Source organism: Phocoena sinus, chromosome 19 (assembly GCF_008692025.1).
Source record: "Phocoena sinus isolate mPhoSin1 chromosome 19, mPhoSin1.pri, whole genome shotgun sequence".
NCBI lineage: Eukaryota > Metazoa > Chordata > Mammalia > Artiodactyla > Phocoenidae > Phocoena > Phocoena sinus.
This window is the reverse complement of record NC_045781.1, coordinates 1,125,042-1,142,361: the sequence shown is the minus strand read 5'-3', so window position 1 is coordinate 1,142,361 and position 17,320 is coordinate 1,125,042. Positions and strand designations below refer to the sequence as shown.

The 17,320-nt window shown below is 42.2% G+C and overlaps 1 protein-coding gene across 1 annotated transcript; it reads right to left on the bottom strand.

Moving 5' to 3' along the window:
* Nucleotides 1-998: 998 nt before the first annotated feature.
* On the bottom strand, nucleotides 999-15,666 carry LOC116743516 (zinc finger protein 211-like). Its single transcript, XM_032612035.1, has 3 exons — nucleotides 15,435-15,666; nucleotides 13,811-13,937; nucleotides 999-5,690 (listed from the first exon to the last, which is right to left on the bottom strand). Exons 1-3 carry the CDS (start codon nucleotides 15,465-15,467, stop codon nucleotides 2,956-2,958), a joined length of 2,895 nt encoding a protein of 964 aa, XP_032467926.1. The 5' UTR covers nucleotides 15,468-15,666; the 3' UTR covers nucleotides 999-2,955.
* Between the last annotated feature and the right edge of the window lie 1,654 nt (nucleotides 15,667-17,320).

The following is a 17,320-nucleotide window of genomic DNA, read 5'->3' as shown; positions in this document are numbered from 1 at the left end:
AGGGTTAAAAAATTTTTAAAGGCCAAGATAAAGAACAAAGGGCAGGGTAAGAAATCCACAAAATAAAAAGATATATTTCAACCCAAATATATCAACAATTACATTAAATGGCTTGAAATAAATATTCAAAGTAGCTGTCAGTACTTTTGGATGACCCTAAACTTCCTTAGCAAGGGACTTAATTTTCATCAAGTGAAGTTCGAGGGCAAGTTTTGGATTTCTATTCAAAGAATAACTAATGTTCCCTGGCAGGCTCAAACACACACAGCTACAGATACAACACGTACACACCACCACCACACAAGTCTTCCTATCCAGCCTCATCTAACCCTGGCAGGCCCAAGGAAAGCAAGGCCACACAAAACTCATCTACCCAAATAACTGTCAGGGAGCAGTCCTGCCTATTTTGTGTCCCAGGTATTGGAAACTTTGGCTGCAGTTACTGAACATAGCTGACAGCTGATTCAGAAATCTAAGAAAACAAGGTAAGCCTCTCAGGCCCACAAATGCAATGGCTCGCTCTTGAGGACTGAAGGGAAAAAAAATCATTCTCTGGGACTCACCCCATCATCTCAATTATGCACACGTCCTGCCAACTCTGCCTCCTAATGTGTCCCAGGTCATCCTGTCCTCACCATCTCCAATGCCACCATCCTGGGCCGGTCCATCATCAAAGGGCTCCCAACTACACAAAAGATTCTGTCCTCTCTCCTACAGCAGTTCTTCCCTCCTAAGTTCACTCTCCACACAGAAGCCAGAGAGATTTAGAAACAAGCAGATGACCACAGTGTCTTGCTACACCCCTTCCTCAGCCTCCCAGAGTAGTAGGAACAAAATCCAAAGGATATCACCATAAAGAAGTGATCAAAGGAAACACTGCCAATACTGGGAAAACAGACATCTTGTTTCCTGATATGGTACACTGAAAAGGACAAGGCAGCACTTTTGTATTATCTTGGATGGGAGCAAAACAGCAACAATAAAAACAATAAACCACATAATCTGAATCTATTTATAAGGATATCTTACTGTATACCAAGTGAGGGAAATTTACAAATTGTCATGTATTGTATAAAAGATACCAAGGGAAAACAACTTGAAGGAAATCAGAGAGATTGTGTCAGAATGGACATTAAAGAGAGATGAGAAATAAATGTAATTTGTGCAACTTTATATGGTTCTGGACTGAAAAGACTAGATATAAAGGACATAAATAGGATGCTTGAGATCAGTAGGATGGCAGTTCACTGCCTTACACTGGTATTCCCTAATATGCCAGAGGTCCTCTCTAATACAGTAAAGAAAGTGAACATATAACAATTGGAAAAGAGGAAAGCAAGCTGTCCTTAACACAGTATTTCCACAACTGTCCACCTTCACTAAAGTCCTACTCTGGATACTCTACTTTCAACCCATCCCAAGCCCCCGTTTTTCCTCAACTGTAACTTGCTCTTTTTCTCCCTTTTCATAGGAACATCTCATTCTAATATTCCATGAAATCTAATTACCTAGGTGCAGTTTCCATCAACTACAATATTGCTTCCGTAAGGACTGACTCATTTTTATGTCTTGGACATGAATATATCCCATTTACTAGAATATGCCTTACTCACAAGATTGCTGCTATATTTCTTGAGACACTGAACACACATGACAATACACGTGTGTTCTTCATTTGCATCACTTCGGATAGTTTTTCTAACTCCATTATGTCTTCTGTCCATTTCACGATTGCTTTGCGTAGTATTGTCATTGTAACAATCTTAATTCTTCCAATGCAAGAGCACAGGATATCTTTCCATTTCTTTATCTTCAATCTTCATCAGTGTTTTATAGTTTTTTGAATATATGTCTTTCAAGCCCTCAGTTAATTTGCTACTAGGTATTTTATTCTTTCTGATGCAATCTGAAGCAATTTAATTTTTTTACTTTATCTGATAGTTCATTATTAGTGTATAGAAATGCAACAGACGTCTGTATATTTGTACTATATCCTATAGCTTTACTGAATTCTTTAGTTCTAAAAGTTTTGAGGTGGACACTAGGGTTTTCTATATAAAGTATCATGTTATCTGAAAATACTGTTTTACCTCTTACCTTCCAATTTGGATGCTTTTGCTTGTCTGAATGCTGGGGCTAGAACTTCCAATACTATGTGAGATAGAAGTTTTGGGAGTGGGCATCCTTCTCTTCTTCCTGAATTTAGGAAAAGGCCTTTCAGCTTTCCACCAGTATGATGTTTGCTGTGGGTTTGTCATAAATGGCCTTTATTGAGCTATGTTCCCTCTATACCCACCTGTATGGGTTTTCATCATGAATGGATGAATTTTGTCAAATGCTTCTTCTCTGTCTACTGAGATGATCATGTTATTTTTCAACCTTCCTTCTGTTAATGTGGTATTCTATATTGATTAGTCTTCTCTGTCCTGGGACTGGGTCACATCCACATCCCAAGGTAGAGTCTGTTCCTCGAATTTGGCTGCCCCACGTCCACTGAAAACCTGTGGCATGGAGTTAGCAGGACCAGATCATTATCGGGTACATAAGTCGGATCATTCATAGGAAAGCCATCAATATTTGTTCCCAGTGAAACGACAGTCCTGTGAAGTCACATGCGGGGAGGAGGGGGTGTCCTAAGCAGGCCTCTTTGTGTCTGTGTGGGGGTGACAAGAGGGTGTCCGAATGGACAAAGTGTTCTTTGAGTCCCCAAAGCAGGGTAGGGAGTGAAAGAGGAGTGCTGTGACCAGACTCCTCATGGCCTGAACCAGTCAACCTAGCACTGTATCCTAAATCCCTGTCCATTGCTGGGAGTTCACAAGCAGATGACACCCCTTCTCTCACCCTGTTTCCACTCTAGAAATGGTCCATCTGTTGCATGATGACTGCACCTGTTCCTCCCATTCTGTTACCATGTCAAACTCCTCCAAACCCCAGTGGCGTCCGTATCGGCTGCATTCATAGGGCATTTTCTCCACGGTGAACTCTCTGATGATGAATTAAGCTGCACTTTTGGATAAAAGATTTACCACATTCTTTGCACTCATGAGGCCTTTCTCCAGTATGGATTTTCCTATGGGTACTGAGGATTTGTCTTTGGCTAAAAGATTTCCCACATTCACTGCACTCATAAGGCCTTTCTCCAGTATGAACACTCTGATGATTTCGGAGGCCAGATCTAGAAGTAAAAGATTTCCTACATTCCATACACTCATAAGGCCTTTCTCCTGTGTGAACTCTCTGATGATTTTGGAGGCCAGATCTCGCAGTAAAAGATTTCCCACATTCCTTACACTCATAAGGCCTTTCTCCCGTGTGAATTCTCTGATGATTTTGGAGGCCAGCTCTCGCAGTGAAAGATTTCCCACATTCATTACACTCATAAGGCCTTTCTCCTGTGTGAACTCTCTGATGTTTAATAAGGCCAGAAATAACAATAAACAATTTCCCACATTCACTGCACTCATAAGGTCTTTCTCCAGTATGAACTCTCTGATGATTTCGGAGGCCAGACCTAGCAGTAAACGATTTCCCACATTGGCTGCACTCATAAGGCCTTTCTCCTGTGTGAACTCTCTGGTGTATAAGAAGTTGACATCTATGAATAAAGGACTTCCCACATTCACTGCACACATAAGGCCTTTCTCCTGTGTGAACTCTCTGGTGTATAAGAAGTTGACATCTATGAATAAAAGATTTCCCACATTCACTGCACACATAAGGCCTTTCTCCTGTGTGAACTCTCTGGTGTATAAGAAGTTGACATCTATGGATAAAGGATTTCCCACATTGGCTACACTCATAAGGCCTTTCTCCAGTATGAATTCTCTGATGATTTTGGAGGCCAGACCTAGCTGTAAAAGATTTCCCACATTGATTACACTCGTAAGGCCTTTCTCCTGTGTGAACTCTCTGGTGTATAAGAAGTTGACATCTATGAATAAAGGACTTCCCACATTCACTGCACTCATAAGGCCTTTCTCCTGTGTGAACTCTCTGGTGTATAAGAAGGTGACATCTATGAATAAAGGATTTTCCACATTCACTGCACTCATAAGGCCTTTCTCCTGTGTGAACTCTCTGATGATTTTGGAGTGCAGACCTAGCTGTAAAAGATTTCCCGCATTCATTGCACTCATAAGGCCTTTCTCCAGTGTGAACTCTCTGGTGTATAAGAAGTTGACATCTATGAATAAAGGATTTCCCACATTGGCTGCATTCATAAGGTCTTTCTCCAGTATGAATTCTCTGATGATTTTGGAGGCCAGACCTAGCTGTAAAAGATTTCCCACATTGGCTGCACTCATAAGGCCTTTCTCCTGTGTGAACTCTCTGGTGTATAAGAAGTTGACATCTATGGATAAAGGATTTTCCACATTGGCTGCACTCATAAGGCCTCTCTCCAGTATGAATTCTCTGATGATTTTGGAGGGCAGACCTAGCTGTAAAAGATTTCCCACATTCACTGCACTCATAAGGTCTTTCTCCTGTGTGAACTCTCTGGTGTATAAGAAGTTGACATCTATGGATAAAGGATTTCTCACATTGGCTGCACTCATAAGGCCTTTCTCCAGTATGAATTCTCTGATGATTTTGCAGGACAGACCTAACTGTAAAAGATTTCCCACATTCACTGCACTCATAAGGCCTTTCTCCTGTGTGAACTCTCTGGTGTATAAGAAGTTGACATCTATGAATAAAGGATTTCCCACATTCACTGCACTCATAAGGCCTTTCTCCTGTGTGAACTCTCTGGTGTATAAAAAGTTGACATCTATGGATAAAGGATTTCCCACATTCACTGCACTCATAAGGCCTCTCTCCAGTATGAACTCTCTTATGTTGAAGGAAATTGGACTTTTTGCTAAAAGATTTTCCACATTCACTGCATTCATAATGCTTTTCTCCTGTGTGAACTCTCAGATGTTGAATGAAGCTGGACCTTTGGAGAAAAGATTTAGCACATTTCTTGCATGCATAAGGCTTCTCTCCGGTGTGGATCTTCCTATGCACACTGAGGTGGTGGCTTCGGCTAAAGGATTTTCCACATTCGCTGCACTCATAAGGCTTTTCTCCAGTGTGAACTCTCTGGTGCTGCATAAGATTACAACTTTGGGTGCAGGCTTTCCCACATTTGCTGCACTCACAAAACGCATCACTAGTGATGACTCTCTCATACATATCTGTGTGGCTGGAGGATTTCCTGCCTTCTCCCCAGCTCCGATGAATTGTTCCACTGTGAAAAACAGCTTCACACTCATGACTGTTGTTTTGTTCCTTCCTGATATTAGTGGCCTGTTGCTGAAGTCCCATGTTGGTTGCTAATTTCTTCCCAATTTCACTGTACACAGAGAGATTCCCTGATGCATAGACTGTGAAGCTCTTCAGAAATGCAAGTCTCCTCACATCACATCGGAAGGGTTTCTCTCTAATGTGCTGCTTCCGGTGCTGTTGAAGGTTTGCAGTGAAATAGAACTGTTTCCCACATGCCCCACATGTGTATGCTTTCTGGCCCCTATTTGTTCCCTGCTCTTCAGCCAAGTGCAAAATGTCTCTCAAGACTGGGACGCACATCTTACAGGGCTGGGCCTTCTCAGGAGATGAACCTGCCCTGGGGGTCCTAATCTGTGATACTCCCTCCACACATATGTTCTCTTCAGAAGGTGTCTCTTCATCGACTCCACGCCAAGAACCTGAAAACAAAGACGTGATGGTGAAATTCATGTTGACGTTGGATGGGGGTGACACCATCACAACTGTATGTCTGACACATGAAAGAACCAATCCATGGGACTGTGTTCAGTAAATGGAGTTGGGGTCAAATTGAGGATGCAGCTGTTCTGCATTATTGGGACTTAAGGTCACAGAATTGACGCGGCCTCACCAAGCACAGGACACAAGGACTGGATGTGGCCCCAGGGTGAAAGGCATGTTCTACAGTTCACTCCTCTGTCAACGGCTTTCACTAGGACATCTGCTGCTGATCTGTGATACTGTGCACAAGTATATGCCCATGCACCAGAAAATCTTACTGAAACAGTAGCTGGTATTCATGGAACATTAAAGTATACCTGTCTAATGCCATTCAAAGATACCTGCACAATGTCATAAAGTACTATAGAGAAAACAAGGTGAAGACTACATGAGAGAAATGGCTTAGAGAGGTGGTAGGGAATAAATCCCAGGCTGCAGTCAGAATAAAAATAAGTAGTCATAGAAATGAGAAGTTGGCAGAGTACCAAGAATGGAGAAAAGACAAAAGAAGTGATTTGGAGCCACTGGCAATGGGGCTAAAACACTAATCACACAAGATATGTCCCTGATATGACTTAAAACACAGATCTGATATCAAGCCCTCTGCCAGCTGCCATTCATCTTGGCCAGACTACCTGTGAGCTCTTTTTGCTGAGAACAGAGTCATGTCCATCCCATGAAGCCCCAAGGACTCTCCATCCCCAGTTGAACAACTACATGGGACACATATGACACAAGGCCTAATGGAATGTCAGGATGGGTGAGTGGCAAATACGAACCCAGGGGAACTAAGCACACAACAAAGGAACGATATTTAAATACTACAAACAGAAACGTCAGTGGAGCCAGAGGGAAGGATGTACAGTGGATGGAGTACAAAATGCTTGGAAACAAAATGGAAACAAAATGTTAGGTGTTTTTCTCCCCACCTGTAAAACAGGGGATGGGTTAGGAATCCATCTCCCTACCTGAAAAACACTGGATGGAGTAATAGGTGTTAGGAATCCAGTCCCAACCTGAACAACAGTGGATGGAGTACAAGGTGTTATGAATCCGTCTCCCCACCTGATTTTAAGGGCCAGTGTCTCTTTTCCCGCTCTTCATTTTCCTGGTTTTTCACTTTTGGAGAGTGAGATATTTAAGGACTAAGACATTCAATCAGCCACTTATATAGAAGAATTGCAAAAGTCATAGTGCACCCCCAAGAAAGGCACAGTGAAAACCCCTTAAGTTTACAGCTCATGTTGATATCCAGGAAAGAGTCACCTGAAAACATCAAAAACAAAGAGAAGCCCATACCAGCAAACCCTTGTTAAAGTGAACAGGATCTCCAGCATTACAATATTATAAGATACAAATGCTCAATTTTCAATGAAAAAAACTCACAAGACATACAAAGAAACAGGAACGTATGATGCAAAGGAAAATAACAAATCAACCGCAACTGTAACTTATAAACAGGTACACAAAAAATAGATGGCGAACTAAGAAGAAAGACTTAAAAACTGACTAAAGGATGTTCAAATAACTAAAAAGAAAAAAAACAGGTCTACAGAAAAAAAAGTGTTGCCTGAACAAAGTAGGAATAACAGTAAAGAGACAGAAAGTATAAGTATTGTAAAAATGGAAATTTGGGAACTGCAAAGTACAATCGCTAAAAAGAAACAGGTGTACAGAAAAAAAGTGTTGCCTGAACAAAGTAGGAATAACAATAAAGAGAAAGAAAGTATAAGTATTGCAAAAAAGGAAATTTGGGAACTGAAAAGTACAATTGCTGAAGTGAAAAAAAAAAAACACTAGAGGGATTCAGAACAGAAAAACATAGCACACTTATGGATTGATATGAATAGGAACATCCCAAAATCTAAATAAACTCCAAGCAGAATAGACTGAGAGAGCCATACTGCAGCACATTATAATAAAACTGTTGAAATGCAGAGACAAAGAATCTTGAAATCAGCGAGAGAAGTGACTCATTCCAGACAAGGGATCCCCAAGAAGGTTATCAGCACATTTCTAATCAGAAATCTGGCCAGAAAGCAGTGGGCTGACATATTTAAATTGTTGAAGAAAATAACGTGTCAACCAATAACCCTACATCAGGGAGACATCCTTCAAAAACTAAGGAAAATTAACATATTCCAATGTAAACAAAAGCTAAAGAAGTTCTTTAACACTAGACTTGTCTTGCAGCAAATGCTAAATGGATTCTTTCAGGTGGAAATGAAAAAAAAACACTAAACGGTAATTCAAAGTTATTTGAAGAAATGATGGTCTCTGATAAAGGTAAATCCGTAGAAAATTATAAAAGCTACTGTGATTGTAAGTTTATAACAGCACTTTTTCGTTTTCTACCTGATTGCAGAGAATAATGCATTTAAAGAAACTGTAGTCTCAGCTTAAACACACCACATACAAGTATGTAACTTTGTAAAATCAATACTAGAAAATAGTGGGGACAGAGCACTACAGAAGCAGAAATGTTTTTGTAATGTTATTGATGGTAAGCTGGTGTAAATTAAAATTAGTATGCTGGTAGGTTTAGGATATAAAATGTAATCCCCATGGTAACTAAAAATAATCATATAATGTACACAAAGGAAATGAACAATTAAAATATCACTAAACAAATTTAACTAAATACAAAAAGAGAAAATAACAAAAATTAAGGAACAACAAGCTCTAAAGCATACAGAAAACAAAGAGCAAAATGACAAAAATACCTCTTATCAGTAATTGCTCTAAATGTAAATGGATTAAACACTCAAAGCAAAAGACAGACTGACAGATTTTTTTAAATGATCCACTGTATGCTGTTGACAAAAGTCAATTAAATTGAAAATGAAAGGTTAGAAAAAGATATTTCATGCAAATAGTAACCAAAATAACACAGAGGTGGCTATTATTCATATCAAACGATAAAGAAGTCTAGGGACTTCCCTGGTGGTGCAGTGGTTGGGAATCTGCCTGCCAATGTAGGGGACATAGGTTCAATCCCTTGTCTGGGAAGATCCCACATGCCATGGAGCAACTAAGCCCATGTATCACAACTACTGAGCCCACGTGCCATAACTACTCAAGCCCACATGTCTAGAGCCTGTGCTCTGCAATGATAAGCCACTACAATGAAAAGCCTGCATGCCACAATGAAGACCCAACGCAGCCAAAAATAAATACATAAAATAAATAAATTTTTAAAAAGGGTTTCCCTGGTGGCGCAGTGGTTCAGAGTCCACCTGCCGATGCAGGGGACATGGGTTCATGCCCTGGTCCGGGAATATTCCACATGCTGTGGAGCAGCTGGGCCCATGAGCCATGGCCGCTGAGCCTGCATGTCTGGAGCCTGTGCTCCACAATGGGAGAGGCGACAACAGTGAGAGGCCCGCGTACTGCAAAAAAAAAAAAAAACACAAAAAAAAGACCCAACGCAGCCAAACATAAATAAAAAAATAAAAATATATATTTACACACCTCATAATAGACAAAAGATATAAAGCAAAACCTGACAAAACTGAAAAGAGAAACAGTTCCACTATAGTATGGGGACACTTCAATGCTCTGCTCTCAGCAATAGACAAGAACAATAGTTTAAATTAGATAAAGATCATACAAACTGTCCTCTCCAACTGAAACAGATTGAAGATAGAGATCAATCACATATGGAAAACAAATATCCACAAATTTCTGGAAATTAAACAACATGCTTTGAAACAACAGGTCCATGAAAAAAAACTCACACAGGAAACCAGAAAATACTTAAGAGACTAAAGAAAACAATAATATAACATACTAAAACTTATAGGATGCCACAAAAGCAGTACTAAGGAGAAAATTTACATCTATAAATGCTTACATATAAACAAAGAAATATCATCAATCAACAACATACCTTTACAACTTGAGGAACTACAAAACAAACTAAACAAAGCCTTCTGAAAAAAGAAATGAAGATTAGAAAAACAAAATTGTCAGAACATTCTGTTCTTAACAAAGCCTGCCCTCAGTAGAAACTACTTAACCAGAGCCAAACCTACTGTCATTTTATCAGAGCCTAACTTACCTGGGAAAGAGGAAATACCCAACTACAGCCCCCAATACCCATCCTGTCCCAACTAAGGGAGGGAAAATTAAATTGAGAAGAAGTTGAGAAGTTCAGGATCCAGACACACAGGCTCATTAAAAGATTGAAAATTAAATATAATATGAATGCTAACAGCAACATGCATGCTTCCGCTCTCCACATCTTACCAACACATCAATAAAGGCCTATCTACAATGGTTCCTTTTAGGAAATACATCATGCCAGTTACAAAGAAAAAAATTACAGGGCCAACTAAAAGGCCAAAAAACAAATTTTGAAAAGGCAAAGGAAGCTTCAAAACCAGAATCAGATATCACAGGGAGGGACTTCTCTAGGGATCCAGCGGTTAAGTCTCCACAGTTCCACTGTAGGGGGCACTGGTTCGATCCCTGGTAATGGAACTAAGATCTTGCATGCTGGGAAGGGAAGGGAAGGGAGGGGAGGAAGAAAGGAGGGAGGGAGGGAGGGATATCACAGGGCTGTTGGAATGATCAAATTGGTAATGTAAAACAATTATGATTAATATGCTAATTAATGCCTGCTAATGGATAAAGCAGACAGCATACAAGCCAAGAAAGGCAATGAAAGCAGAGATGAAAATTCTAATAAAGAACCAAAAGGAAATGCTAGAAATCAAAAAGAAGAGAAGAGGAATGAAGAATGAATAGGATGGGCTTATTAAGACTGAACACAACTCAGCAAAGAATCTCTCAGCTTGAGGTTCTTGTAGTAGAAACTTCTAAAACTGAAAAACAAAAAGGACTAAAGAAAAGAATATTTAAAAACTGTATAACACCTGCAAATGCTTTAACATACATATATAGAAACATCAAAAGAAAAAAAGAATAAGGAATAGAAAAAATATTTGAAGCAATAATCATGGAGAATTTCCACCAAATTAATGTCAGACACCAACCCACAGATCCAGGAAGCTCAGAGAACATCAAGCAGGTTTAATGCCAAAAAACTACACCTAAGCTGGGGCTTCCCTGGTGGCACAGTGATTAAGAACCCACCTGCCTATGCAGGGGACACAGGTTCAAGCCCTGGTCCAGGAAGATCCCACATGCTGTGGAGCAACTAAGCCTGTGTGCCACAACTACTGAGCCTGCACTCCAGAGCCCACAAGCCACAACTACTGAGCCCACATGCCACAACTACTGAAGCCTGCGAACCTACAGCCCACGCTCCACAAGAGAAGCCATGACAGTGAGAAGCCCGCACACCACAATGAAGAGTAGCCTCCACTCACCGCAACTAGAGAGAGCCTGCGCACAGAAATGAAGACCCAACACAGCCATAAGTAAATAAATAAATAAATTTATTTTAAAAAACAACAACAAAACTACACCTAAGCATATCACATTCAAATACAGAAAAAAAAAAAAAAAAATCCCAAAAGAAACCAGAGGAATAAACACTTTAGTCATGGGGAAGCAACAAAAAGAATAACATCTGAATTTTCAGAAATCATGCAAACAAGAGAAAGGAGTGAAACGTTTAAAGCTTGGCAGGGGTGGGGTTGGGGGGTGGCCAATGTCAGCCTAGAATTCAGAATGCAATAAAATTACTCTTCAACAGTGATGGTGAAATAAACATGTTCTTAGATGTACAAAAATCATGGGAATTCGTTTAAAAAAAGTTCTTTAGAGAGGTGGAAAATAATAAAGATCAGAAATTTGGGTTTCAGAGAAAGGAAGAGCACTGTAGAATTTTAAGTTTCACTGACATATAATTGATGTGAAACATTGTATTTGTTTAAGCTGTACAACATAATTTGATATGTGTATATGTTGTGCAATGATTACAATAAGTTTAGTTAACACCACAATACAATTTTTTTCCTCTGATGAGAACTTTTAGGATTTACTCTCTTAGCAAATTTGAAATACACCATACAGTATAATTAACTATAATCACTAAGCTATGCATTACATCCCCAGGACTTATTCACGTTACAACTAGAAGTCTGTAGCTTCTGACACCATTCACGCATTTCATCTAACCCTGTTCACCCATCCCCTACTCCGGCAACCACTAATTTCTGTGCTGTCTCTGAGTTTGGGGTGTGTGTGTGTGCTTTTCTTTAAAGATTCCAGGGACTTCCCCAGTTGTCCAGTGGTAAAGAATGCACCTTCCAATGCAGGGGATGCAGGTTCGATTCCCTGGTCGGGAAACTAAGATCTGACATTCTGTGGGAAAACTAAGCACACACGCCACAACTACTGAGCTCATGCACCTCAACTAGAGACTGCGTGCCACAACTATAGAGCCCACAAACCCTGGAGCCTGCGCACCACATCTAGAGAAGAGAAAAACCTGCACACCACAACTAGAGAGAAGCTTGCGCCACAAAGAAGAGCCTGAGCATCCCAACGAAAGATCCCACATGCCTTGATGAAGATCCTGCATGCCGCAACTAAGACTCGTCGCAGCCAAAAGGAAAAGATTCCCCATGTATGTGTAATTATGGAGTACGACTGACTCTTGAACAACATGGGTTAGAACTGCATGGGTCCACTTACACATGGTTAAGTTTAATTAAATAAACACAGCACCACGTGATCAGTAGTTGAATGAATCCACAAATGCAAAACTTCAGAATCACAGGGCTGACTGTGAAACTTCATCATCTGCAGATTTCAGTATATGCAGGGGCTCCTGGAATCAATCCTCTCTGGAAACTGGCAAACAACTGTATTTGTCTTTCCCTGTCAGACTTATTTCACTTAGCATAATGCCCTCAAGGTCCATCCATGTTATTAAAGATGGCAGGATTTCTTTTTTAATGGTTGAACAATATTGAATAGTGTTCCACATACAGCACATTTGTTACCCATTCATCCATCAATGGACACTTAGGTTCTTTGCATGTCTCGGATAGTGTAAATAATGCTGCAATAAACAGGGAGTACAGATATCTTGTTGTTTTTTTTTAAATAAATTTATTTATTTTTGGCTGCTTTGGGTCTTTGTTGCTGCACGTGGGCTTTCTCTAGTTGTGGCGAGCAGGGGCTACTCTTTGTTGTGGTGCATGGGCTTCTCATTGCAGTGGTTCCTCTTGTTGCAGAGCACGGGCTCTAGAGCGCAGGCTCAGTAGTTGTGACACATGGGATTAGTTGCTCCACAGCATGTGGGATCTTCCCAGACCAGGGCTCGAACCTGTGTCCCCTGCATTGGCAGGTAGATTCTTAACCACTGTGCCATCAGGGAAGTCCCCAGATATCTTTTTGATATGATTTCACACCCTTTGGATAAACACACAGAGGTGGAATTGCTGGATCATACTGTAGTTCCTTATTTAATATTTTAAGGACTTCCCTGTGGTGCAGTGGTTAAGAACCTGCCTGTCAATGCAGGGGACATGGGTTCGATCCCTGCACCGGGAAGATCCCACATGCCGCGGAGCAACTAAACCCATGCACCGCAACTACTGATCCTGTGCTATAGAGCCTGCACGCCAAAAATACTGAAGCTCACAGGCCTAGAACCCATGCTCTGCAACGAGAAGCCACTGCAATGAGAAGCCCATGCACCACAAAGAAGAGTAGCTCTCACTCGGCTCAACTAGAGAAAGCCCACATGCAATGAAGACCCAATGTAGCCATAAATAAATAGACAGATAGATAGACAGACAGATAAATAAATAAATACTGTCGGGTGCAGAAATGGAGCAAACTTTGGGTAGTATGGATCCGTACCCTCACTTAGCCCAGGAGAGGGCAAGCAAGGAGGGATCTCTAAAGCGGACTGCAACACTGATGAACCTGAATGGTCACCTGCAAGACTTTGGGGCTACAAGTTTCATGGCACTAAGGAGTAGGGATGAACTCTGCCTAGCCATTGTAACAGCAGCACATAACTTTAAGAAGAAAGCAGTGCCCATGGTCCAGATGTGAGAAGGACAGAACTACCCTTGGGGAAAAGGAGAAAGGCAGAGCCTATCTCAGAGGATGGGGATGGGTGTGAGGGCCTTACCCAGCATGCAGACAAGGGCAAAGTTCTCCAGCATGACATCAAGGTACAGGTGTATCTGAACCTCATCAAGAAGACACCATTCCTCGCAGGAGAAGTACACGGCAACATCCTCAAAGGTCACACTGCCCTGGTATAACAGGGACAAATATAACCATGAACAGTCTCATTCCTGAAAACCCACAGTCCATCTTCCCACACATTTCCCCTACCGCCCAACCAGATGGAGCCTCTCAAGACCTGGGGAAGAGAACCTCCCTCCTTTGATCTGAAACTCCCATTGCCTCCAGAATACACAGGCAGTCATTTCAAGTCTAACTCCAGTTCTTCCCTGTTTATTTCCATCAGAAAAAAGGAGACCTGCACTTACCTAAACAAGCTCAGCCTCACCTCAAAACACTGCCACAGGGACTTCCCTCGTGGTCCAGTGGTTAAGGCTACGAGTTTCCACTTCAGCGGGCACAGGTTCAATCCCTGGTGGGAGAACTAAGGATCCCGCATGCCGTGTGGTGGGGCCAAAAATAACATTAAAAAACACCGCCGGGCTTCCCTGGTGGCGCAGTGGTTGAAAGTCCGCCTGCCGATGCAGGGGACACGGGTTCGTGCCCCGGTCCGGGAAGATCCCACATGCCCCCGAGCGGCTGCGCCCATAAGCCATGGCCGCTGAGCCTGCGCGTCCGGAGCCTGTTGCTCCGCAACGGGAGAGGCCACAACAGTGAGAGGCCCGCGTACCGCAAAAAGAAAAAAAAAAAAAAAAAAAAAAAAAATCACTGCCACATACTGGTACCGATTCCAGGGGTAACCTTCCACACCTCATTTCATCAGTGGTGGGAAACTAGAACCCCCTCCACAAAAACTGGCCTGCACTCAGAAAACCAAGCATGGGGTTCTCCAGGGTCCCCAAACCAAAGTGCTGGGAGAATGGCAGGTGAAGAACCCTAAGACACCTCAAATACACAGAATGTGTGCGTGGTGTTGAGAACAAGTGAGGGACTGGGACAACCGCCACTTGCCCAAAGTGCTTCTCCAGCCCATGGAATCTGTGGGGAAAGGCAGGCGATGGAGGAAAGTGACGTAAGCAGTGCTTCAGGGGCTCACACTTTCCCTGGACCTGTGCCCAATATCAGAGCCAGGTAAACTCTGGCTGACTTACTAACCTCTCCTCTGTGCCTCCATCCTCAGTGCTCCCACTTACCAGTTGTGACCCTGAAAAAAGCCACAACTTCCCTCTGCCTCAACGTCCTCATCATTCCCCTACATTCTGCTTTCCGTTGAACACTTCGGATTATTTTTAAAAGCCTAGCTCAGATTGTGCCCTTCCTTTATTCAAAACTCTCCACCGCTCCCAGGGCCCTAAGAAGAGAAACACAACCACTCATCTACCACTCCAGGTGCAGCCTGGCCTCAAACTGCGTTCCTCGCAGAAACAAGATGGACTCCGGGTTCCCGAATATTCCTGCTTCAGTTGTATCTCCAAGCCTCACTCAGACCACATTACAACGGTGGTCAGAAATAGGGACACCACCCCTGCAGGCCTCACTGTCCTGGACCAGACGCCTCTCACTCAGGAGTTTCGTATTTGGGTGGGGAAACGGGCAGGGGAGAACCCGGAGCCCGCAGCATTTACCTGAGCCGGGTCCGTCAGCGCAGCCGCCGCCATCGGAGCTCCCGGGAGAAGAGGAGTGGCGACAGTCGAGGGGTCCTGTCGGACTTTGTACCGATGCACCCCGCAGGCGGCGGTGTCCCCAACACTCAGGCCGTCCCTTTGCAGTGTGTACAAAGCCTCCTCCTGCGTCTTCTTGGCCCGTCACCTCGCTCCCATCACCGCACACTCCGACCTTCCGACTAGCTCCACGATCAAAATGGGCGCCACGAGGACGCCGGAAGTTCTTCTCCCGGAGGTTCGCCCTCCCGGAAATGCCCCCTTCCTGGATTTTCATTGGATGAACGTCGCTGCCTTAGCGCAAATTCTTCTGGGTAATGTAGTGCCAAGGACTCAGGGAATGTCACCCGGCACCTGAATCGCCCGGAAAAAACCAAGCTGCACCGCGGAAGCACTGGAAAATGACTTCTAGGGCGGGAAAGGGACTCCTATCTTTTTAAGGGAGCGCAGAAGGTTTATTCTTCTTTTTCTAATTCTCATAGTTAGTAGTTTAGGGGCTCCAGTCTTCTTAAGGGGGAAGGGAACCTTTGTCGTTCTTCTTTTTCTAATTCTCATAGATAGTAGGTTAGGCTATTTATTTGGGTTGTCTCTTGTTCCTTGAGGCCTGCATTGCTATAGACTTCCCTCCTAGAATTGCTTTTGCTTCATCCCATAAATTTTGGAGTGTTGTGCTTCAGTTTACATTTGTCTTAAGATATTTGCTGCTTTCCCATTTGATCTCTTCACTGACCCATTGGTTTAGTAGCATGTTATTTAGACTCCACGTATTTGTTCTTTTCCCGTTTTTCTTATTGTAGTTGATTTCTGGAGAGATCCCTGCTCGCCTTGTGGTTAGAATTCAGCGCTTTCATTGCCGTGGCAGGGTTCCATCCCTGTTCAGGGAACTGAGATCCCACAAGTCATGTTACAGGGCCCCCTCCAAAAACTAATAATAATTACTGTAGTTGTGTTTTTGATGTCATATTTTACATCTTTGTGCTTATCCTGTTGTGTCTACATTTTTAAAAAATTTACTTACCAGCTTATTTAAACGATTTTCATTCTTTACTATATATTTGCCTTCCCTAGTGGAATTTTCCCTTTCCTGAAGATTATTATTTATTTTCCATTTAGAGAAGACTCTTCAACATTTCTATTATGGTAGGATTAGTATTGATTAATTCTTTTGGGTTTTGCTGATCTGGGAAGTTCTTTATCTCTCCTTCTTTTCTAAATGATAATCTTGCTGGGTAGAGTATCCTAGGTTGCAGCTTTCTCCCTTTCAGCACTTTGAATATATCCTGCCATTCCCTTCTGGCCTGCAAAGCATCTGCAGAGAAAACAGCTGATAGCATTATTGGGATTCCCTAGTTTATGACTCTTTCTTTTTCTCTTGATGCATTGAGAACTCTATCTTCAACTTTTGCCATTTTCTTATGATATGTCTTGGTGTGGGTCTGTTTGGGTTCATCTTGTTTGGGATCCTGTGTATCAATACTTCCTGTACCTTAATACCAGTTTCCTTCTTCAGGTAAAGGAAATTTTCACCCATAATGTCTTGAAAAATATTTTTGTTCCCATGCTCCCTCTCTTTTCCTTCTGGAACCCCTATAATTCGAATATTGGGACACAACGTTATCCTAGAGATCTTGTATATTCCTTTCATTTAAAAAACATAGTTTTTCTGCCTGCTTTCCTGATTCTGTGATTTCCATTATTCTATCTTCCAGACCACTTATGCATTCTCTCTCTTCCTCTGCTGTTCATTCCTGCTAGCGTGCTTTTTATTTGAGCCATTGAACTTTTTTTTTGGCCGCTCCACGCAGTTTGTTGGATCTCAGTTCCCCAACCAGGGATTGATCCCAGGCCAC

Bases quoted from the DNA above. Each gene is read 5' to 3' on its own strand.
- LOC116743516 (XM_032612035.1), bottom strand. From the start codon at position 15,467: ATGGCGGCGGCTGCGCTGACGGACCCGGCTCAG. The intron at 13,938-15,434 runs GTAAATGCTGCG...CTGTTATACCAG, and splicing joins CGCTGACGGACCCGGCTCAG to GGCAGTGTGACCTTTGAGGA. The intron at 5,691-13,810 runs GTAAGGCCCTCA...CTTTGTTTTCAG, and splicing joins TGCCCTTGTCTGCATGCTGG to GTTCTTGGCGTGGAGTCGAT.